Source organism: Tuber melanosporum (genome assembly GCF_000151645.1).
Source record: "Tuber melanosporum whole genome shotgun sequence assembly, scaffold_112, strain Mel28".
Lineage (NCBI taxonomy): Eukaryota > Fungi > Ascomycota > Pezizomycetes > Pezizales > Tuberaceae > Tuber > Tuber melanosporum.
In genome coordinates, this window is record NW_003298769.1 from 1 (window position 1) to 25,266 (window position 25,266).

Here is a 25,266-nt window from a genome sequence, read left to right on the forward strand (position 1 = left end):
CATTCTTTGTTGATCCACGACTTTACTTCTGAAAGGAGGGTCTGTGTGGGGATTTACCCATTCACTTGGTTTTATGGCTTGGATGGGTGGATGGATGGGGGGGGGATACGAAGTTGAGTGCGAACGAGGGCCCGGGTTTGTGGATCGGGTTTCCCTTGGAGAGAGAGAGTGCAATGTGTGTGTGTGAAAAGTGAAGTGAAGTGGAGGGGTTGCCGAATCGGTGGGAACCTTTTCCTTCCTTCCTTCCTTCCCTCCTTCATTCCCCCCTGGTGGAGTCCCCTCCCTCTCCCGTTGGGGGTTGATGAAGTGGGTATATCACAGGTAACTCTCAGCCAAAGTGCCAGGTGCGCATTCTGATAACTGCGCGATTTTTTTCCTAGTAAATGTGGTCGATTATTAGTATTATTAAATTTTTATTTATGAATAGTCAACGAACGAACGAACTCATACCGTAACTCTCCTATGACACCGTTATAACCGGTTATCATATGTAACCATAAGGGGATAGCTTTCAGCTATCATATTTCTATTTTATTTTTTCTTGGAAAAGGATGGAGAGAGCAGATCTGGGGACAATTCCCTCTGTTTGTAGCTTTGCTTGCTTGTTTTCCTCAATTCAGGGGGGGGAAACTTGGTTATGGTTATCGTTGGATTGTGAGTTTCTTCTGAGAGATAGAAAAACGTAAAAACTATTGTACGAGTACAATATATAATTGATAGTTATTCCTGGTTTGCTGATGTGCCATCAACAGAACCATCGGGACCTTCCAACGGACCGGAAAACTGGGTTCGGTCGCAGTTATTGTGGATGAAGAAGAAACAGCCCTTTCCACTGGTATTCCTGGAGACGGGAAAGGAAGGAACCCAGCTCACTTTTCTTTCTTTCCTTCTTCTGTCTTCGACTTCTGCATACACACACATCTTTTCTGCAGCCAAAGCATCCCCAGCATCTCGCATCGCATGTGTGTTGTGCCGTCACCATTAAGGGCGATGGAGTTTGCTCGAGTACATACAGTACCCATACCGGTTGTCATAACTTGTTGTCTCGCCTTCCTCCCTCTTGGACACGTCTCTTGTCTCGCTCGACTTGCGCGTGATACTTGTACTGGTACATGCTGTACAGGTATGATACGAGTATGATACTCGGGTTATCATATCATACTTTGCAGTGGGTCAACCCTGTTTTCCTGCAGGTCACATCACGCCTTCTCACTCGAGAGAAATTGTGACAAACACGTCTACCGACATGAATAATTGGATTCCACTTTTTTCTCTACCCCTCCAAGTTGCCCCCTTTTTTCTTTCTTTCCTCCCTTTTTCCTTTTTTTTTTTTAAATTTTCTTTTTCACGTTATCCACAAACCCTTCCCACACCCCCCCGCTCAATTACTGGTAATCCCCACTTTTTTTTTTTTTTTTTCACCCTTCCAGTTCTAGCTTCCTTCCTGCAAAAGTGACGGTAAAATCTTGAAACGGAAATAGCTCCCATCTCCACCTCCCAACCTGTTGGGATTTTTCTTTTCTTTTTTGGTTGAGGGTGGACCCCCTCGTAACCATTCGTAACTCATCCCGGTCTCTTTCTACCGCTATCGTACTTGTATAATACCTTACCCTTGCCTTCCTTTGGTACCGTATGATAGTTACCAATGCCTCGGAGAGGTATTTGTTTCTCCCCAGGGAGGGGGGGAAGAAGGTTTTTTATTTTTATTTTTTTTGCTACCCGCGCTGAGCTCGAGGGGCAAGTTTATTATTCTGCTGGGGTAGAGGGTAATTAATTGAGGATAATACTCCTCCTCGTACTGTAAAGCATCATCGTTGAGAATGGGCGCGGGCGCGGCATGCGGAAGCGGGGGTCGGCATTTGACAAAGAGGAAAAGGGTTAAGTAACAGTGCAGTTTTGTGGGACCGAACATTCGGAGTCGTGATCTGATGGGGCTGTCGAGAGTTAAAAGGGGAGGAGAAGAAAAAAAAAAAAAAGGTTCACACCTCATGAGCTGTTTTGAACTGGTGGTATTGATGTGGGAGTAGGATAAGAGGTGTGTCCTATCATCCATATCCCTCCACCCATGATAGAGATGTCAATGCGAACGATGAGGGAAGTTGGGAGAGGAGGGAATATCATAGATTGATCCCTGCAAGGTGCACGGCCTTCTCCCACATCATTGGGGAACTGAACCAGAGCGTCGGGTGGCAACTGTTCGGGAATGGCAAAGGCTAATCCACTTTTTTTTTATCTTCTTGCGTTCCTATCCATTCCTTCGTCATAAATGAAACGTGTTTCGTGATGAAGGGAAAAAATAAAATAAATAAAATAAAATAAGAAGCAAAAATAAATAAAGAAAAAAAAAAAAAAAAAAAGAGAGAGAGAGTGTGTGTGTGCCAAGTCTCATATGGCGAACTACCCTGCCCGTGCACAAATGGAAGAAGGAACGTAAAATTGAAATTCCTCTGCCTGTCACTCGTAGACCACCCTCATATAAAGTGGTTACCGCTCCCTCGGGAAAAGAGAAGAAAAAAAGTTCCAACCAGAAAAGGGGGTGTGTGGATCGAGTTGACCAGTCTGTCGGAATCCTCAGATTCCTTACTTTTATTCGTTGCTTTTATTGCCCCAACCCACCCACCTTCAAACCCCACGTTTAACTTATAGCTTGTCTGTTCGGTAGCAAAGAAGTATTCGCGTTTGAGATTGATTTAGCCAGCAGAGTAAATCACATTATCGGAGCCTTCAAACCCTTGGACAGGGCCGGAATATAGAGAGGGCAATTGGTCTGGAAAAGGATACAATCTCTCTCAAAGTCGCGCGCTCTCTGAGCCTTCCACGATGGCGGCTGAGGGCGTAACGGGCCAGGCTGTCAGGGACACGTCTGTCAGGCACGACTACAACCACGATGATGACTGTAAACGGGTACGTTTTGCACACCCTCTTCCCCTTTTCCTTCTTCACCTTGCTCCTCTTATTTATCTTTGTTTGCCCTTCTCTCTCTCTGTCTACCGTGCTTGCTTTGCTCTTCATAAGTGTCCCGCCTTTCCTTCTCCATCCATCATGTATTCAGAGGTCTGGAGACTCGATACCCCTGCATGAGCCATTAATTCGTCTAATTCTAACGAATCACAGTCCGAATACGAGCTCAGCGCTTTTGATGGCTCGGTTTTTGACTCTGATGCTGGCAGCATTGCTTCGTCAATGTCTTCTGCAGTGAGGTCGAATTCGTCCATTCTATCCAATGTTGGGAATTACAAGTTTGAGCACAACCGGCGTTACCACTCATATCGTGAAGGGAATTGGGTGCTGCCAAATGATCAGGTGTGCTCCCGTCTCACCCACTGGAACTAATTCGGCCAGAGCTGATAAGGATTTGGTGTTCAGCAAGAACAAGACAGAATGGATATCTTCCATCAGATGGCTCTCCTGAGGTGTGAGACCTTTATCCTTATTGGGCTGAATACTGTACTGACCGGTGAGCCAGAATGGATGATAAATTACATCTTGCACCGTTGGAGAACCCGAGGAGGATATTGGACATTGGAACTGGGACTGGTGAGCTAGATTTTTGCCATTCTCTGGAATGTTCAACTAACGAATCATAGGAATCTGGGCGATTGAGATGGCCTTGTAAGGATGTCTATCACAAGCTGCAGTTTGCGCTACTAACGAGAATGATTTTTCCACAGCAAATACCCAAATGCTCGGGTATGTTTGCCCCCAAGGTGGCGTTGATTTGGAACGAATTACTAACATGTAAAATAGATCATTGGAACAGATCTATCTCCGATACAAGTTTCACCACCAGCCAATTGCTCATTTGAGGTGGAGGACGCTGATTCGGAGTGGGTTTACCCAACAAATAACTTTGACATGATCCATACTCGCCAGTTGGTAAGTTTCTCTATTGTTATGTGGAGTAACAGTATTCATCCTTTGTTAGTTAGGAGGAATCTGTGATTGGCGAAGGTTCTTTGAACAGGCATATGCGTAAGATTATCTCCCAATGTCTAACCGGACCGATTCCTAACCTCCAACAGACATGCTCGACCGGGTGGGTGGCTGGAACTACAAGAAACACCACCAGAGATTCATACCGACGGCCCCGCGCCGCCTGCTGATCTTCCATTTTTGCGCATTTTCTCACTCTTTGCCGAAGCATCCGCCACTACCAGTCGTCCATTTGTCGACCAGGTATCTCAATTTGCTTCCCATATGGAAGCAGTGGGTTTTGTGGATGTGACGTCGGAATCTCGTCGCCTTCCGCTAGGCACTTGGTCAACTGATCCCACAGAAAAAGAAATTGGACGCTACAATGTGCTCAACTTTGTTGAAGGCATGGAAGCGTATACCCTTGCATTATTCACGCGGGTGCTAGGGATGACGGCTGAACAAGTTCGGTCATTAATAGATGAAGCAAAGAAGGACGTATGCAACCGAAAACGAAGGTGGTACTTTGATCTGTATGTCCCCTCCTATTCGTTTTTTCTTGGGGAGGATATTTGCTCATGATAGTGATAGGGTAATCGTGCGCGGAAGGAAGCCCTATACGGACGAGGTTGTTTCAACTTAGACCCATCTTTAATGGTTTGGTCTTTTTTTTTTTTTTTTTTTTTTTTGGGAGGGGGAAAGGTCTGGCGTATCGGAGTCATCACTGTTACCATACATTGTTCATATTTGTTCATATCATCGTGTCATTAGACTAAAGAAATAATGATTTATAGCTATTATCCCTTCAAATGTCTTGTCCCTTTAAGTCTTGGGAGTAGTCTCAGCCATCACTACAAGCGAATGCTGCGCAACATGGATTGAACATAGTAATTTCACAAGCGAATTCCTCTAGAATGAAAGAAGCCCTCGAACACCGGCAGCGGGACCAAACAAATGGCTACGGTTCCCTCACCTCCTAATGGTTGCGTGGTGCGGTGGGTGGGTGCTAGCCTGCAAGGAATCCTTGAAGGTCTCGGGGTTAAATGCTGGGATCGGACCGTTCGTTTGTGGATGGCGGACTTGGCAACGGTAGCTTGGCCGGTATTTCTGAGGCCTCATTTAATTGGCTGGCTGGCCGGGAATGGTTGGGTGGTTGGTGAGCTGGAGTTGATGCTAGCCTACATGTAGTTTGGGCCATAGTAGCGATCCAGTCGGCGAGCCTGCCGCGGTGGATGAATGGATGAAGCGGCATGCCGGTGTGCGTCCGGCGGGTTTGGTTGGTCGGTTGGTGGATTGGTTGATTGGTTGGTTGGGTGGACATGGAGTTGGAGTTGGGCTAGACCAACGGTTCGGGATTGTGTCCGGTGGGGTGATTCTGCACGGGTACCGTACTCGAGGATCATATACTTGTGCAGTACCGGTACTGCGCGCGTACCCCATCACCATACAATCGATGGTGGGGGAAGGGTAAAAGTTGTGAGGATGGATCTGGATTATTATGCTTTCTACCGTACCAGTCAACATATCCCTATGGTTTCCAGTATGATGCGGACGGCCACCCGCGATATAGTCTACTCGAGTATAGATTGATTTATTGATTGGTTGAGGAGGGGATAGGAGGGGAATAGAAGGATTAGGGATTAGTTATGATATTCTGAAACTATTTTCACCAGCTGGGATTTATACACACTCCCTCTTCACTTACCGGTACTGTATGATACTATATGATACTCGAGTAGTTCGTTCCCGAGTTTCAGGGACCCTTTTCACCCTAGTGCGTATTTAGTTCTCCGACATTTGAAAAAATATATCATACCCGTACTCGAGCACGGGTCAACTCAACGGTGAACTGTGGGTGACCTGGCCAATGGGATTTATGGGAGGAATTACAGTCGCACCTCGCTATCCCTTGGGCGGTGTGAAACAGTAAAATTCGGACCATGTCACGCTATACCTAGCACAGAAGACACTATTCCGGATAAAGAAAGGTCACAATGGTAGATGACAACGTCAGAGATCATAGATTTGTGCAAGGAAAAATCAAAGTTCAGCACCAGAAGCCTATACAATTTCAGAGATGTCAAATAAACTACGAGAACCTCTTTCTTCTCTCTCCCCTAATTTGTTTCGCGGTACCGATCCAAAGAACAAAATACACGAACAAGTGATAACTCACTCGTACCACCCGCTTGCTCCTCGAATTGACCATATCGCACAGCCTTTGCTACCTTGGAAGGGCACCGAGGCCAATGGCTTATGGGTATTCGAGCTGTTTTGGGATTCAGCAGTGGTGGATGTATTAGTTAATAGTACCAATTTGTATGCAGAGGAGAAAGGTGCAGGATGAGGGTGTTCAGAGCAGGCTAAAGGTAGAATGTGTTCACGCCGGTGTTGTCCATGGAGGAAAGTAACTGAAGCTGAAATTTGGGTGTTTTTGGCTCTCTTAATCTATATGGGAGCGTAGAGGGAGAGTGGAAGTAGGGGGTTTTGAGCCAAGAGCCAGAGAGGAGAAGGAAGAATAATGCATGTGATGAGCCAGGAACGCTTCAGTCAAATAAAGTGATACCTACATATATCAGACCCAAAGTTGCCACTGTCACGCGCAGAGTGGTTTCAGAAGCTTGAGCCACTAAATACGATGATTCAATCTCGATCTCAACGGTTCTATTTTCCTGCTTCCAATGTTACAATCAACGAAATGATGACAAGATTTGGAGGCCGCAGCCACCATACCTACCGCATGCCGAGCAAGCCAATCACTGAGGGCTATAAGGTGTTTGCCTTATGTGATATGGGGTATACCTATAACTGGATCTTTGCATCACGATCAGATTCATTTACGGGAGTGATTTTGGAAAAAGACCTTACCCGTACTGGTTCAACTGTGTTCCAGCTTGCCCACAGTCTGCCCTATAATTCTGGATCATATTTCAATATCTATATAGACAACTACTTCACCTTACAGCAACTGCTAGCAAAGCTCAGGGATCTAGGAATTGGAGCTTGTGGTACAGCAAGAGTTACTCAGTCAGCTTTTCCCCAAGAGCTTCATGACAAGCGGAAAAATATTCCATGGAATAAAGTCTCTGGTGGAGTTGCTGATTCCTCAGGCAAAGTCCTTGCGGTCCAATGGCAGGATAACTGTTAGGTGGAGACAACTTGATAGACTTCAAAGTTGTCTAGGCTAATCGAGATTCGTTTCTGTAGATGGAGATTGTCAAGGAAGGCTCAGACTTTGCTCGTTTCATTTATGACTACTAGGAGCGAAGTAGAATAGGTAAAGTAGAGTAGAATCGTAAAAACAATATTATATTGTTAAGGTCTCTTCTCCGTTGCTTGATGATGTCTAAAGCTTTGGGAGGCACTTCAATATTTATATTCCGCGTCTGAGTGTTCGCAGACTACATTTATTTATCATACAACTATGTACTTCTTCAATCGTATTTCATGACGTTGAGTTTTCTTCCAACCTGCGAACACCTGTGGACCCTGAAAACCATCACACCCTCTTCGGTAATTACAATATTTTTTCTTAGGAAGCGTGCTGTCCCCAATAGTAATATCCCGATTAGCAGAGTCTTTAGACTTATGGCCTAGTTCTTAAGTTGAACTGAGTTGGCTCCAATTGTCTTCGCCATTGATAAAATGATCAGTTTTATCCACGACTATATCTGCAGAGGTGGTCGTCATTACAACTATCGTAGGTCATCTGACTCTGATCCTTTGTAACTCCATACCCAATTGATAGATTTTCTTTGGATGACTTCCTATTAACTTGCAGGAAGCCACTCCACTAGGCTGGTAATTAATCCCTCGGTCGGCAACCCTTGGTTGCTTTCTGGGTAGTAGGTTTCAGTAACTATTATAGTATTGAGAATCACCCCATGGCTACGACATGTTCCGAAACCTAGTTGCAACACTCCGTGAAGTTCATTGGCTTCTTTGGTAGTGTCTTTTGGAGTTCTCGACTCTTCTGGTGTATGTAAATGTATTGGTCTCTAGTAGAGATCCTTTACCCTTTGATACCATCTCTTTGTGCGAAATCGTCCCGTTACTTACAGCCCACGCCAAAGATGTTATATCTTTGAAGCCAAGTAAGTCTCTGAGTAGTTGATGGAATCGCTCTGTTCTACTTCTCAGACCTAGCCGAAAGTCCCCTTTCATATATCCTGCGAACAGGATCCGGTTAGATGGACGGCGACGACGCATACAGTGTTATTCTAACACCTTCAATTCTGTAGTAATATAGTCACAGGATGCAACTGAGTTTAATATATATGATGACGCACGGGCCCCGTAAGGGAGCCGGAGGGGGGTGTTGGAGACCAGAGATTCCAATTCCAAGTGGGGTTACCCTACTTAGGGTGGTTCCTAGGTATTGGGTTCTGGTATTCCTAATAATAACAGTGCTGTTCATTTCTTAAGCACTATTCACACACTCCAAGACAAGATAATCTCAGAGCGGAAGAAACCTCGGCAGACTAGTAGTAATGGTCCTGCTATCCGCTGCGCTTTTAGTCCACATGAACGGGTTAAGGTTCCCATCCCGGTTATCACCAATGACTACAACCAGTATAAGGTAGGAGTGGATCTAGCAGATCAAGATCAGAGTTACTATTTTACGCAATTAAAATGCCTACGAAACTGGCCTCCCGTTTTCTACTGGCTTTTAGATACAACAGTTATTAACTCCTACCTATTACTCTCTTGTCTTCCTTCTTCTTCCCATATCTACCAGCTTGGTTCATCATGTACTTTTTGTCAAGTGCTTGCCAAGTCCATTATTAAAAAATACGGTCAAAGGCAGCTTCAGCCAAGGAAGTCCTACTATGCTCGGAAGACTTCCTCCCCTCGATATAGCAAGCTTCAACACCACACCTCTCTTCCACTACCAGTTGGCAATAAAAGCGACCATAGACTTTCATTTATAAAAGGTCCAGGTTCCCTCATTGCATGTACTGTGTGTCGATTTACTTTGAGAGGAATGAAGCAGAGAGGAGTTTGGGCACTACGAATACCGTCTGGGTATATGGGGCCGGGCTGTGAGATTTCCCTTTGTGAGAGCTGTTTTACGATTAGACATAAACAGATATTCAGTCAACAGGGTTAAAGCTGTATTTGTTTTCTCTATCTTTTGTGTTTTTATTACTTTAATATCATGTATGATAGTGGTATCTACCTGGGTTTCTGGCTCACGGAGCTGTTTGTTGACTGAGTTGCTCTTTTGCTTGTGATCACCGTTATTTGATATCACTTGGTGCATTTATAAGTGCCAAGTACACCTTTTCGGACTAGTGCAGCATGGTCCGAATTTTACTGTTTCACACCACCCAAGGGATACTGAATGCCAAGTATAAGGTACCTTCTATTCAGTATAGCGAGGGGTTCAGTACAGCGATGGTGAGGGAGTAGGGGGGTAGTATAACTCAGAAGGAAAGGAGAGAAGTTTAAGGGAATTAGAGCGGGGTAATTGTAGATACTATAGGGGAAAATCTTTGAGAAAAGAAAGAACCACTGTGAAAAATATATTGAACAGAACAGTTTCTCAATGGCACCCAAGGTTCGAGCAGGATTGACACCAGTTCAGAAATACAAGCTTTATGTCTTGCGATCAAAGCATCCAATCTCAAATTATCTGACTTTGTAGAACTTCCTGAGTGTCCACAGAGGCCTGATGGCTGAACTCTCCCTCTCTTGAGTCTTAGCGAACATATTAAAGGGTGGAAGGAGAAAGTATTAGAAAGTCAGCCATTAGGTATATACTCATAATAGTTTGAGATAACAGACTCAGAGATATTTAACTAGTGTATGTTACACAAGCTTAACATGAATATAGGCCCTGAGGCAGTAAAGCAGAAAGCTCGAAAGGTGCAGTTTTTAATTTTTTAATTTTTGCTTGGGAAGTAGGTTGATGCTGCCGAGTATGTGAAAGTACTAGTTACTGATGATGTGTTAAGAGCCTAGTCGATTGTTATTCAAGAGAAGTTGACTGAAACTGGATACGAGGAAATAATATTGTGAAGTTGGAAGTGTTGACCTTAGGGCTTTACCGTCCCAGCATGCAGAAATTCAGCATCGATTAAGGTCCTTGGCACTCTGTGATACCTGGAACTGCGATGAGAGTGGTTTACAGTATAATAAGCAGCCAGTATACTCCAATGTGTACAAAGAACCTGGCAAAGTTCTAGCTGGTGTGAAGCTTGACAAAATGCACATCACAACTTTCTATATTACAAATGCTGATGGGAGTGAGAAATGAAAGCTATTAGTAATTGGAAGGGCTCAAACATCTCAGGCCTTGTGCAAGAATAAAATCAATATTAACAACCTACCCATTACTTACTAGTTTAACAAAAAGGTCTGGATATTGAGTGGACTTTGGTATGAGTTTCTTCGTACCTTAAATGAAGAAATGAGTATTGGGAGACGAAATATTGCTCTACTTAGCGATAACTGCTCAAGTTATCCAGATCCCAATTCTCCACCGGAGAACTATGAAGGCCCTCCTCTACCTTTTCTTACAAATATAACTCTTATTTACCTTTCTCCTAATACAACCTCCTACTTGCAGCCTCTTGATTAAGAGATTATTGCTTCTTTTAAGTCTTCCTATTACTGACAGTATGCTAATTTTATGGTAAGATACTTCAATACTAACCATAAAGCTCTACTGAAACTCAATATCCTTTTGGCCATTTACCTAATAGTAGATGCTTGGGAGGTAATTCTGGTTTCCATAATTCAAAATTGTTGGAAGTGTTCTGATCTTATTGGAGCTGTCAACGATCTACTCTCGGTATCAACTCTCTCTCATACTACAGAATCCTTTATCCAGCAGGCTGAAAGTGATACACGTCTTGCCTTAAGAAGCCTCTATCCAGATCTCAATTCTAATACATTCATTTATAGCTTTCATGATTTTTTTTACTCTGGTAATACCAATGAATTTGAGGATAGCTGTACTGCCAGCACTCTAAGCGCAGTTACTCTTGTGGATGAATATCTCAAATTAGGTATACTCACTATTGGGCCAGAAAAAATGAACCTCACCAACCTAGATGCTCTGAGTTATGATATAGGAGAAAGCGAGATCTCAATATTACCTTCAATTACGACTATAGAAGCCGTAAACTATTTACACTCTATCACCGGTCACCTGCAATCACTACCCATTAGTACGCTTAGCACACCAGCCAGTCGCACGATCTCTATTCCTACAATTGTTCAGACAACAACACATGTAGCCTCTGCACTCTCCCTGTATGTTCAATCACTTACATTCCTACTCTACACTATTAATACAATTATTTAGCTATGGTGAATTAAGAAAAAAACAATCAAAAATCAACACCTTCTTCATATGGATTCCTTTAAGTTCTCAGACAGCCATAAATGGGAAAGGGAAGGCAACAGAAATGAGTAGAGGAGATGCAAGTAATGCAGGTGAAAGAGAAGGAAGCAAAACGGCAGATGAGGAGGATGTGGCAAATATTCAGGATGTTAGGAATTTGTCAGGAAGAAGTGGTGAACTTCAGGTTCACCCATACGATTCGCAGGATTTGAACTTGTACCCTGCACACTTTCAGGACTTTTCTCAGACATATGCAAATCTTCTTTGTTAGTTGTTTGTTTGTTTGTATTTTTTTTTTTTTTTTTTTTTTTCATGTCTTTTTGTTATAGTGAAGGTATTTTGTATGGGGACAAGGGGGTTCATATCAGAAAATTTCATTTGAATTCAGTACCAGTACCTTTTCGTTACAGCAAGGTTTTTTGTATGGCAGAGATGAGTTCCCGCTGTGCCTATTCATTACAGCAAGGTATTCAGTACAACGCGGTTCATTATAGCGAGGTGCGACTGTAATTAATTAATCCATCTTTTTTTTCTTCTTCTTTTTCTTTTCCACCCCAGGTGACGGTATGATACCATCGCCCTATTTATTTCGAGCGTGAGGTCCCTGAATATGATATTGTATCATACCAGTATCGTACTGTACAGACAGACGAAATATGGCTTTGCCAGGTCAGGTTAGATAGATGGATAGCTCGATAGACTAGAAGCTTTGCGTGTTTGTCACTGCATCCGCTTTTGTCCGCGGGGTCGTGCTGTGGGGGATAGTCTAGATAGTTTACCGGTCTACCAGCACCGTACAGCAATATGGCCCGGTCTAGGCTACCGTTAACGGGAGCTTGCGGAGGTGTGAGCTCCGAGTTGTTTTTTTTTTTTTTTTTTTTTTTTGGTTCGGGATCTTATGGTGGTTGTCTGATTAGTTGGCGGGTAGTGGATTGGTAACGTGCTGTTGGATAATTGTGTGGTATGACTGCAATGTCGGAGGTAACTGGATACCCGTATACGGTGGTGCTGTGGAAAGGGTATGTATGTATGTATGTATGTGTGGGCTGTTGACTTATAGTAGAGAGCTTGATGTTGATGTTGAAATTTTTTTTTTCGTCGGAGAGGTGTATGTTAGCTTGTCCTGTCCTGCGGCAAACGACATTGAAGGTTTACCGTGCACTGTGCTAATGGGCAGGAAAAAGCTTTGGCGATGTCAACTACCAGTTTTAATAATCTCTTCTGTTCTATCGACTATTAACCCTGCGGAAGTATCAAGAACCTTTGCATTACATACTGGTAAAAGACTGCCATCTTCTGAACTTATAGGAGCAGATAACAGCATAAAGATTTTTAAATACGATTTGTTGGGTAGTTACAGTCACTCGGCAGAAGTGTTCGTGATCTGAGACAATGTTTAATTGTGGTTGCACCAAATGGTAGGGCAGTGCCGGTGGGGTTGTCAACGGGGGTGCGCGCGCGCGAGTTCAAGTTCACAATCAACAACTACTGGCACCTCTCAACATTCAATGGTCAATTGACCTGCCATAAATTAAACTAGCTAATATTTTGTATAACCTCCCCTTGCTTCTAAAACTGCAGCCACCCTATCAGGCATTGATTTCCACAACTTCTCAAAGAACTCCTCAGGAAATGTCTCCCAAACCAATAGTAATACATGTGCAAGTCTTCTCCTAACAGCCTCTTTTCCTCCTGGAGTATCTGCAATGCTTGGATACTGCTGGTGCAATCGCTTTTTAAGCTCAACCCATACATGCTCAATAGGATTTAAATCATGGGAATAAGGGGGGTGGTTCACAACCTCAATACTGTTTCTCTCCAACCAATCCATAACACTATATGTCTTGTAAACAGGAGCATTATCTTGCTGAAAAAGAACATCAAGTTGTATACCAAAGGAAATTATTTCATGAATAACAGGAAAAAGATATTTTCTCAAAAGTCTAACATACTTGGTCTTATTGATAGTTTGAGTAATAGGAACTAATGAACCTTTTCTTTTACCTCAAAAGCACCCCCAAACCATAACGAGAGTCTCTTATTCTTCTCCTTTGGGTGTACACAATCAGCCAACCACTTCTCTGCAGGTTCTCTGAATACCCATTGTTGCTTTAGATCCTTAGATTTCTCCACACTGCACTCATTACTCTAAATTACTCTTTCAAAATCCTCAGCTGTTCATTCCCTATGAGCTGTAGCCCATCTCAATCTCTTAGCCACATGATCAGGCTTTAGCCTAGGTCTTGACTTGGCTATCCATTTTTTAATGTATGCTTCTCTGAGTACCCGGTCCACTATGCAGGCAAATTTAGTAGGCAATCATATCCAGTCACCCTGGGTAGCACAAAGAGTTACCAGTATCAAGAGAAACACCGAGTGCATAGCGATCCCTGAAGGCACATCTGGTCATTTTCTGGTTGGACTTGGCTTCCTGTATAATTGTGCGACACTGTTGACCACTCAAAATAGGGGTACAACTGGGGCGAGGGAGATTTTTAAGAGATTAGCATTTACATGCCCAGACAAGAAAGCTCTTAACTGTTGTCCATGGGCGTCTAATAATTTGAGCAACCAAGGCAATGTTCTGGAGGCAGTAGAAAAAGGCGATTATCATGTTCTTCTCTGCAAGACTCATTTCTCTCCTAGTGGTTTCAGGTGGGTGTCTTTTTTTTGTGGCATACTTTGTATTTCCAGAACGCTTAACCATTGGTAAAAAAGGAAGAGGAAATTAATAAATTAATTAATTAGGTAAAGGAGGCTTCGGTGGGTGTAGATTTGTGAATGGTCACGGTCGTGATGGGGTGAACGGTCATGATCAACTTTACACTTTGTTGAAAGGTGGTATTTTGGTGAGGTAGCTTAGTCATCTGAGACCGGCTTCACGAACACTTCTGCTGAGTGACTGTACTTCTTTTCACTTTGTACAAAAATACAGCGAGCTGTCGATACAGTAATTAATGATTGTTTAATAATCTATTGAGATCTTTATTAGCTAACTCACTTGAAGTCTGGCCAGTTTGATATCTGTGTATCACTATTGTTAACTCTCTATTGATATACTTCCGGCCTGTGTTCTCTGTCTCATTAGTTATGGTGGGTCAAATGTAGTCATAAGTATAGGAAAGACTTTGGTGGCTGGCAATGGGAACCCAGCAGGTGTTAAAGTCCGGTAGCCCACAGTGAAGCAAGTTTACAGTAAGTCAAGAGTATGTACAGTCGTGTCCGGAAAGCTTTTGTACCTTTGAGGTACAATCCTGTAACACCTCATTATCACAACAACTGTCCTTATCATAGCCCCTCCACATAAACAAAGAGTAAGAGAAGACCTGAATAAAGGAATTTATACACTGTATAAATATATAGATATGGGATATGACAAAATTTCTAAGTCTTTAGGTGTATCCAAGTCAACTGTTCAGTCTGTGGTTAAAAGAGCTAAATCTAGGGGTGGAAACACTCAGCATGTAAAAAGAGGTGAAAGACCAACCAAGATTACCAATATAAAAAGAAAGATAGAGGAGTCAGTTATCGATGCCGAGCCTCTTTTAGCATTATACAACATTATGAAAAAAGCAAATATTGGTATTGGTAAAACTACTATTGAAAAGATTATATCAGAAGCTGGTTTTAAGCTTCTGATACATAGGAAAAAGCCGTTTTAGAGAAAAGAACAAAAGGAGAAAAGAAGGAAGTTGGCTAGGAGAAGGAGGAACTGGAAAGGAGCATGAAATTGGGTTGTTTTTGTAGATAAAGCCACCATTGTTTACGATCCAAATCCAATAGGCAGAAAGGTCAGAGTTAGACCTGGTAAAGAGTTGGAAGAAAAACACTTAAAGCCTAGCCTTAAGTCTGGAAGGACTAGCATTGGAGTATATGCTACAATGATGAAGGGAGGAAAGACTGAGTTAATTCTTGTGAGAAAGAGGAGGGAGGAGGAAAGAACCAGCAAAAGAGACAGACTTGACCTAAACTCTTATCAATATGCAACTGAGATCCACTAACCTTACTTTATCCCATTTATGGAGGGTCTGGATAGACCTTCTGACAATATCTACCTTGCTGCAGACAATACTTCCTGGCATGGTGGTGAGGAAAATCTAAAACTGGAAGTAGACTGTAGTTACAAAAAACTCCCTTGGCGACCCAACATACCAGATCTCAATCCTATTGAGAACAGATAGGTACTACTACTCAAAAGAGCCCTTACCAAGCAATTCTTCAGACTAGAAAAAAGGCCTCATAGTGCAGCTGAATTGTTTGAGGCAGTAAAGGAAGAGTGGGATTTAATTTCCCAAGAGAAGTTGGATGGATAGATAGATAGGATGCCTGAGAGAATGCAAGCTGTACTGGATGCAAATAGAGGCCATACAAAATGGTGATGATGTTTTTTTATTGTCTACTAGCAATACTATCATTTTTTCTTTAATTGAATTCTTTACTTTTTTTTTTTGAAATTTTTATGGTTGGGGGTTGTGGTTGTGTGGTTTCTATGCAAGGGTACAAAAACTTTCTGGACACAACTGTACAGTTGTGTCTGCAAAATAATAATACCCTTCCATGGCAACTACAACCACCACCATTGATGAAATCAACCATAGAAATATTAAAAGTAGAAACTCAATTAAAAGAAAACTGAAAGTAGATACAATAGGCTTTCAAAAAATCCTACTACTACTTTGTATGACCTCCTTCTACATCTAATACAGCCCAAATTTTTTCTAGCATCCTAACTATCCACTCATACAATATTTCCTGAGGAATTAAATCCCACTCTTTCTTTGCTGTCAGAAATAATTCAGCAGCACTGTCGAGCCTTCTTTCCAACCTGGAGAATCACTTTCTGAGGGCTCTTTTGAGAAGTGCTTAAGAATTTTCAGTTGGATTAAGATCTGGGAAGTTGGATTTGCCAAGACAATTTCTGATAACCAGAGTCTGAGTGCAATTTCTGATTTTCTGTACCACCATGTCATGAGGTATTTTCTGCAGCTTGGTAGATGTTTTTAGAAGGTCCATTAAGACCTTCTATAAAAGGGATGAGGTAAGACTTGTGGATCTCAGTTGCATATTGGTGGGAATTAAGGCCAAGTCTATCCTTTTTGCTAGTCCTTTCCTTCTCAGTCCTCTTTCTCACAGGAATTAACTCAGTCCTGATACCTTTTATTATTGCAGCATAGACTCCAATTCTAGTCCTTCCTGACTTAAAGCTAGGCTTTAAGCTTTTTTCCTCCAACTCTTCACCAGCTCTTATTCTGAACTTCCTTCCAGTATGATTTGGATTATTGATAATTGTAGCATTATCAACAAAGACCACCCAAGTCCATGCCTTCCTGCAATTCCTCCTTCTCCTAGCACACTTCTTTCTCTTCTTCTTTTGTTCTTTCCTCCAAAAAGGCTTTTTCCTTGGCATCAAAAGCGTAAAACTAGCATCTGATATAATTTTATCAACACTGGTCTTACTAAGACTGCTATTCACTTTTTAGGTGATTTTGCATAACGCTAAATGAGGCTCGGAATTGATAATAGCCTCTACTACTCTTCTTTTACTATTGGTAATCTTTATTGGGTGGCCAGGCTTGGAAGTATTGTGGGTATCTCTACCTCTTTGTTTGGTTCTAGTCAAAACCTTTTGAACAATTGCCTTAGAGACCTCCAAAGCCTTTGAAATCTTATTATACCCCATATCTGTATGCTTATACAGGGAATAAATCTCTTAATTTTAATCTTCGTTTTCTCTCTAGGCATATGGTGGAGCCATGGTGGTTGATGGAAAGCGGATGTGGTTGTGTTGCGCCATTGCTTCACTAGGATATCATTACTTTCCGGACGTGACTGTACCTGCTTAGAGTCAAACTTAAGCATAAACATGAGTGTTCTTTATCATTAAACCATAAATCCATTTGAGACTGTAATGGTATTTCTTCTATTTTACAATCATAATAGTAGTTCTTTCATATTGAAGTAGTAACTTAGCTACTTGATAGATCATGCAAGTGAAACTGTCATTGTGTTATTAATAATAAGTTTAAAAAGTTAAAAATTCTGTCCATGGTGTATTAGTAATACATGAGCTATCTCCTTCTTTATTACTACTAGGTTGAGGATTTAAGTCTTCTTAAATCTAGATTGTTGATGCACTAGGAAGTAGGATCTGCTAAGTAGTAGAGTGGATAAGCTACTTCAAGCTTTTTAGCTAAAATCTCCTGTCAGTCTCTAAATAGTCTTGATATTACAAGTCTTTGTAAAATCTTTTAATGTCTTCCTAGTAAATTGTAAAAAGATTGAGTAGGTGACACTTTCAAATTCTCAATACACTATCAGAGTATATACTTGAGATTCAAGCACAATTTGTCCAGTTACTCTGAGGTTTACATAACTTTATCTGTCATCATGCAAATAGTAAGGAGGATGATTTTTATAGAGGGTTGGACTTGTTACAGGAAGAGAGTAATCAGAATAAAGAAGAGATTATGCTAGGAGAAAGTGAAGAGAGTTTACTGATAGGACAGGTAGTAGAGATAAGAAAAATGATGGAGGATGGAGATCAATGAGCTACAAGAATGTAAATAAAGTATGTAAACTATATTTATAAAGGGAATTAGAGCATCCAACAAACTTTACAACTTATACCAAAAAGCTTGCAATTTGTCTTCTCAACCTGTTAGGTATATGAGAGTCACAGACTGTTGGTAGGATAACTGTGCACCAACTCTCATTTATTAGAGTTGCCAATACCACCCTCCAGCTCTCTTATGAGGCCCATACATTCTTAGCAAGATTTTGAGAAATTGCATTCTATAACTATAATGTCATTTCAATAAAGCCCAATTTATAATACAATATATGTTGCTATAATCTGTTCAACTGGAAGCTATTGGTAGGATATATAAGAGAGGACCTCTGGAAAGTTGAACAGAGGGAATCTGTGTGAGTCATATTGAGTTACTGGACTTCAAAGTTAGGCATCCTAATTATGGGCTAAAATCATAGGATATTTTTATTACAATAAGCTGCAACTATTCCTACAGTGCCTCAAAGGCTATTGGAGATAGAATTGATACCAGTACTTATTTGAAGACTACTGTATATTGATTGGTCCTGGTTATAGGATCCTACTAGAGGTGATTTTCTTAGAGGTAAGATAGACTGAGGGGAAGCTGTTCAGACTCAGAAGATTTAATAAGTGGTAGATATAAAGTGTTAGCATGCTGTCTACTAAGTCTGCACTATGCATAAGTATGTAACGATCCCCTTTCAGATAGTTAGTTCTTGGCGATGGGGAACGATACTTACCTTTTCTTTCCCTTTCTTTCCTTGTCTTATGATAGCTCTAGGTCTCTACCTATGTTACCGATAGTACAAGACCTTTGTCTTCTATCAGAAACACCTGTCATAAGCTTTCTCTAACTCGTCTTCATAACGAGTACTTCTTGGCGTAATGATAATGTTGCAATAAGGATAAAGATCGTAAAGGTGTTTTATATTCGTTAACGTAATATGTAGGAAAAGTACTTAGAACAAAGCGTGAAGAACCTATCTTCCTCGGCCACATCGGCCTCCTTATATAGTATTCTTTCCGCCTTTAATCATGTGACCTAAAGTGGTCACATGTGCAAAACCAAATCAAAACAAACTAGTCATGTGACCAAAGTGATCACATGCTCAAAACCCATGACCTTATAGTGAGGTCATGTGCAAAACTCATAAACCAATCATAACGCAATAAACAAGTCATATGACTCGACTGAGTCATATGCACGAAACCCATGACATCATAATGAGGTCATGTGCGAAACATGAATCATATGTGCAAGGCTTACCCGTAAGGCATTTTCGTAAGGTATACTCGTCAGGCGCATGTCCTATGACTCATACTTGAGCCATGTGCGAAAGGATCACAAATCCCACACATAACTAATCATACAACCCGAATAGGTTATATGGGTGAAACAATAACATACCTGTGACTCATAACCATGTGTCACGTGAAAACCCTTTCCTCTCTAAGCTACATTCGTGACATTAGCTCCCCTCCTCCTAAGCCTGAGTCCCATCAGGCTTTTTCTCCCAGTTTCAATAGTTCCCATCCTGCCGAGCGCATGGTCCTTCTCAGCTTGTGGAACTTTTCGTCTGCCGTCCTCCATCTGACCCTTACCGATTCCAGAGTCAGATTCGCCATCTCGATCGTTTGCGGCTGGTTGTCGTTCAGCTGTCTAAGCTCCGCGATCATTTTGTCGTTTGCCGAAATTGTGACCTCGGCTTGGCCCAGTTGTTCTCGGAGTCCCTGGATCTGCCTGCGTAGGCTCCTGACATCCGGTTCCGTGTCTGCCGAGGAGTTTTGGGCCTCTCCCTCCTTGGACCGTGTCCTCGCGGCCCATGCCTTTCTGGCATCTTCTCCTTCCAACTCTTTTCGGCTTCCATCTTTCTGCGGGTAAAATCCCGCAGATATTTTTTGTGCCCTGTGCATCCTGCACCCATTTCTGAAGCATTGTTGCCAATGCTTTTAGAACGTGGTCCGGGCGTGGGCCCCGCTTCCGACATTCCCTCGGGAACCATCCCGAGCCTTCTTTATCGCCAAAGTGTGTTTGGCAACCGTCATCGTAGCATACCGTCCATGACATGGCGTTATGCTGTGCTTGTTTTTCCCTTTCCTTGAGTTCTTCGTCAGTTGGCCCCATGAATGAGTATTCGGGGCTGGTGGGTGTGGTTTGGCGGGGGCTATCGCCCCAGCCCTCGTGTTGCTGCAATGGTGCGGGAGTCTTTCCCTCGCTTTTGTCTTGGTTGAACGTGATCGTCACCTGGGCTGGGCTTGCCTGGGTATCGCTGGTGGAAGGTTGAGATGGCATCTTGTGCGTTTTCGAAGTTGTGTGCGAAGTACCAAGTTTTATCGTGTTCAGGAGAATATCTTGTCCACTTGGCTCGGTATTGGAGGTGACCGTGGAAGAAGTGGGAATCGACTATTTCGTCGAGCTCGTATTCTGGTTCTCCACCGAGTTCGATCGGAGGGGGAGGAATAAGTATTTGTGAGGGAAATTTATTGTCATTGTGTAATTTGAGGAGTGAGATGTGGAATGTATTGTGTATTCGCATTGAGGGGGGAAGGTCGAGTTTATAAGCTCGGCTGCCCACTTTTTCCAATATCCTGAAGGGACCAATTTTCTTGTAGTCCAGTTTCTTTAATGGTCGTGTTGTATGGATATTGCGTGGTATTAGCCATACCATGTCTCCTGGTTGTATGTTTGGATCCGGTCTTCGGTGCTTATCGTATTGTTCTTTTTGCCGTTGTTGGGCTTGACTCATTTCGTATTGTAAGGTTTCGTGTAGTTTTCCCATATCCGCTTTCTCCGGTATCACATCATTAATGGTATGATATGTGGTCTGACTTTGTGGATGTTGTCCGTAATTTGCGAAGAAGGGTGTTGTGCCAATTGTTTCTTGCTTTCCATTGTTGTATGCAAATTCGGCCATCGATAATAGCTTGTACCAATCTTCTTGCTGATAGTTGACATACGCCCTTAAGTATTGTTCGAGTATCACATTTACCCGTTCCGTTTGTCCATCTGTTTGTGGGTGGAACACTGTGCTCATTCTGTTTTGTATTCCCATTTCTCCGGTTACTTTCGTCCATAGTCCCAATGTGAATAGTGTTCCTCGATCGGTAATGATATTCTTTGGGAGGCTGTGAAGTCGAAAGACCTCCGCGAAGAATGTTTGTATAAAATCCCTCGTGTCGATATCTTTTCTAACTGGAATGAAATGACTCATTTTGGTCAGGCGATCCACCACGACCAGGATGCTATCGCAATTTTCCGATGTTGGTAGGTCTGTGATGAAATCCATAGTAATTGTTTCCCATGGTTGTTCGGGGACTTCGTTTGATTTTAGTAATCCATATGGTGTGTGTTTAGCCGTTTTCGTTCTTTGACATATGTCGCAGTTTTTGACATATCGTTTGATATCTTCGCGCAGTCCTGGCCAATAGAATGATCTCGTGATGAATTCCATAGTTTTAGCCGTTCCTCCGTGTCCTGCCGTTCGGATATCATGGTGTTGTCGTATGATGTCTGTCCTTATCTCCTCTTCTTCTGGGATCCATTGTTTTCCATTGTACCATATATTTCTGTCCTTCCATTGGCATAACCCCAGTGCAATTCCTTTCATCTCCTTTTTTCCTTCTTTCAAGGTTTCTCTTATTGCCTTGATTGTTTTGTCTTTCTCGTTTGCGTCCTCAATTCCTCTTTCCTCCTTTGATGTGAATCGGATAACCTCCATGGACTCGAAGTAGCGTTTTTGGTAATTAGGGTCCGTGTTTTTTGTTTGATCCTTTCGTCTTCTTTGGTTTGTGGTTTGTCGCTTGCAATCCTTGTGAGAGCATCTGGTTTTCCGCTCTCTTTTCCTGGTCGGTATTCGATTTTGAAGTTGTATTTGCTAAGGTGCTCCATCCATCTTATCTGGCGGTCGTTCAATTCTTTTGTGGTCATGAACAGGACCAGGTTCTTGTAGTCGGTTAGAACTCGGACTGGATGGTCGTCATTTGAAACGTATCTCCTTCATTCTTTTAATGCTTGAACTATCGCTAATAGTTCTTTGTTTGCAACATCGTAGTTGCACTCTGCAGGGGTCATTGTCTTGGATCGGTAAGACACTGGCCTCCATTTTCCATCATCGCACTGTTGCGATAGTATCCCTAAGCATACATATTTTGAGGCATCCGTTTTGATCATTGTCTTTCGGTTTGGGTCGAAATGAACCAGTATGGGTACTGATGTTAGATGCGTTCGTATTGCATCATATGCTTTTTGTTCGTTTTCTCCCCCTTTCCATTTCTTGTCTTTCTTTGTAAGGTTACAGAGTGGTTTTGCAAGCCTGCTAAATCCCTCTATGAACCTTCAATAGAAGTTGCAGAATCCCATAAAGCACTGAACATCTGTTTTGTTGTTTGGTTTGGCCCAGTCCCAAATGGCTGCTGTTTTAACTGGGCCGACCTTGACCCCACTTCGATTGATAATGAATCCAAGGTATTCCGTTTCTTCCTTATAGAATTCGCATTTTGTTAGTTTGATCTTCATTCCTGATCCTTGTATTGCCGCCATGATGTCGCTGATATCTTTTTGGTGTTGTTGAATGTTTTCCGAATATATGAGTACATCGTCCAGGTATACGATGCAACATATATCGAGGTACTTATTAAGTACCCTGTTGATCCATCTCTGGAATGAAGCCGGTGCGTTGGTTAGCCCGAAAGGCATAACCAAGTATTCAAACATTCCGTATCTGGAGGCGAATGTTGTCTTCCATTCGTCTCCTGCCTTGATGCGTATATTGTGGTATGCATCTTTGATGTCGAGTTTGGTGAAATATTTTGCTGATCGCAGTCTGTCCAGTGCTTCCCCAATCAAGGGTAGTGGATATCGGTCTTTCTTGGTAACCAAATTGAGGGCCCTGTAGTCCACACAGAGTCTCATTTTTCCGTCTTTCTTTTTGACGAATAGTATTGGAGATCCTCCTGACGCGAAAGAGTCTCGGATCCATCCTCTCTTTAGGTTTTGTTCGATATACTTCCTAAGTTCTTTGAGCTCTGCTTCCCCTAGGGGGTGTAACTTCTTATAGGGAATTTCTTTTGTTTTTCCCGTTTTTTCGTCTTTGTCCTACTGAATTTCGTGGTCGATTCCTGGTCTTCGAGGTGGTAGCTCTGTAGCTTCCTCTTCTTGGAATAGATTTGTGAATTGGTAATATTCTTTTGGAACCAATTCTCTCCATCCCTTTTTGCTTTGGTATTTCTTGTCCTGGATTGCTAGTTCTGTGCTGATGTTGATTTTTGCTAGAACTGCTTTCTCGTCTTTGTATGTCCATTTGAGAATTCTTGTTGTATCTCCTCTGCGATAATATCGTCCAAAGGCTTGTGCTGTGATCTCTTTGATCTCAATTCTTTTTGTTGTATCGAGCTGGTTTTGGTCCGTACTTCCAAATCCCTTGTTTCCTCTCATGGTTTCTTCCAGTTGATCTACTTCATGCAGATCCTCTTTGTTGATTTTTTCGATTATCAACTGTGCGATTCAATCGCCTTTCTGGACTTGGTAGTCCTCTTGAGCTAGGTTGGCCATGACCACTTTGATTTCACTGGTATAGTTGATGTCGATCACTCCTGCCATGGTCATGAGTCGGTATTTGACTGCTAGACCACTGCAGGGTGCTATTCATCCATAGGTGCCTTCTGGGAGTCCAATGACTATTCCCGTTGCTATCGGTGCCTGCCCGTTGGCTGGTATCTTGATTCCTTCGTTGGCATATAGGTCGTGTCCTGCTGCCTCTTTGGAACTCTTGGTAGGCACTTTTGCCTCTTGGTCCAGTCTTTGTATCCGGACCCTTTTGTCTTGCCTCATCTCGGCAAACTTTGCATGTAAAGTTTCTTCTTCTGCTTCTCGTATTGGTGTGGAGTAGACTACAGGTGAACTGTTGAGACATTGTGTCGCACATAGTTCACCTGTGAACGTCATCTTGTTCTTGTTCTAATCGATCGTTGGATTATGCTTCCGTAACCATGGCATCCCTAGGACTATCTCATGGTTCTTTAGATCTGCCACTTGAAAGGTTGCTGTTTCCCTATGGCTGTCAATGTCCATAGGTACTGTCGCCGTATGGGTTATAGGACCCATAGCGCTTGCCTTTCCATCCGCTAGGTAGACTTGTCTTGCTTTCTTCGCTTGTTTGGTGTAGAGGCCGTATTTGTTGCATATTTCTTTGTCGATGAAGTCTTCAGTGGCCCCTGAGTCGAGCATTGCATATATTGTTGTTTCTTTTCCTTCTATGTTGTATATCTTCGTTTTGATCATCACATGATCTCCATCTCCTTCTCCTCTTTGCGTGTGTAGTGCCGTGTAGTAGTTCGCTAATTTGATGGGTTTTCCAGGTCCACATCTTGGGTCTCCCAGACCACCGTTTACTGGGGACCCTCTTCGTTTTCTGCCGGTGAATCCTCTGCTATCATTTCGCGGATGTTGCTTCTTTTCTGATTTTGGAAACGACTATTTCCAGTAGCTCTGTTTCTCTGGTATCTGTTGTCCAGTCAGCTTCTGCATTCTCATATCCCATGCCCTACTTTTCCACACCTTAGGCATAGTTTCCCATTCATTCTTCTAGCGTATTCTTCCTTAGACAGATGCAGAGCAGGCCCTGCTCTTGATTTGTCCAATTCCATTGGTTCGCCTGGTGGTAATGCTCGACTTTCTCCTCGAGGTGCTTGCGGTTTGAAGGTCCCGTCCACATTCCTGGATGATTGGACCACCCTATGTGCGATAGTATTTTCCGAGTTGCTCCGAACCATGTTTAATTTGCTTTCTTTGTCGATTGCCCATCTTGCAAATCGTTCGGCTGTCGTATAGCGCAAGTCAGAGATTCCCCATGCCTTGCGGAGTCTCTCGCTGCAATTTCTCAGGAGGATGATATAGAGAGTCGCGTCATCAAACTTGGCCTCGTATTCCAACAGTTGACATTCGTTCCAGTATGCTGAGAACGTTTGTTTTCCTTGCTGGAGTTTTTCTAGCTTTCGTCTTGCTGTTTCTTTGGCGTTGGGGTCTCCAAATTGTTCAAAGAGTGTCGCCTTGAACTCTTCATACGTGACCCATTCCCTCTGTTTCCTTCCATCTTGGAAGGGCATGATCTATTGTCCCGCGAGTCCTCTGAGTAGAGATTCCACATATAGAATCTTAATTTCATCATGGTGATCTCCGTATCCCTTAACTGCAAAGTATCCCTCATATTGCGCTAAGAATATTCGTAGCTTATCTTCGGCTCCTTCGTATGTGTCGGACTCTTTTGCTTTTGGTCGTTGGACATTTCCTTACCCTGTATTTCGTGTGGCTGCAAGAAATGCCTGAAACTGATTTTCAGTCATTCCAAGTATGCTGGTTCCTGGTGCCGGAGTGGCTGGGGCTGGCGGCCTAGGTACTGCGGATTCCGACATTCTCTCGGGTCGTGGCATTCCAGCAGGAGAGCTATCGACTGGT

The 25,266-nt window shown here is 42.7% G+C and overlaps 1 protein-coding gene; it reads left to right on the forward strand.

Annotated features, from left to right (window-relative positions):
* The first annotated feature begins 2,542 nt into the window (after nucleotides 1–2,542).
* Nucleotides 2,543–4,719, forward strand: GSTUM_00001418001 (uncharacterized protein). XM_002835636.2 has 10 exons: nucleotides 2,543–2,904; nucleotides 3,115–3,303; nucleotides 3,367–3,413; nucleotides 3,467–3,537; nucleotides 3,588–3,612; nucleotides 3,672–3,690; nucleotides 3,748–3,876; nucleotides 3,926–3,972; nucleotides 4,023–4,445; nucleotides 4,504–4,719. Exons 1-10 carry the CDS (start codon nucleotides 2,821–2,823, stop codon nucleotides 4,553–4,555), a joined length of 1,086 nt encoding a protein of 361 aa, XP_002835682.1. The 5' UTR covers nucleotides 2,543–2,820; the 3' UTR covers nucleotides 4,556–4,719.
* The last annotated feature ends 20,547 nt before the right edge of the window (nucleotides 4,720–25,266 follow it).

What these genes read in the sequence shown, in the direction of transcription:
- GSTUM_00001418001 (XM_002835636.2), top strand. Translation starts at nt 2,821, where the DNA reads ATGGCGGCTGAGGGCGTAACGGGCCAGGCTGTCAGGGACACGTCTGTC. An exon ending in ACGATGATGACTGTAAACGG is followed by an intron (nt 2,905 to 3,114) that starts GTACGTTTTGCA and finishes AACGAATCACAG; the next exon opens with TCCGAATACGAGCTCAGCGC. An exon ending in GGACATTGGAACTGGGACTG is followed by an intron (nt 3,538 to 3,587) that starts GTGAGCTAGATT and finishes AACGAATCATAG; the next exon opens with GAATCTGGGCGATTGAGATG.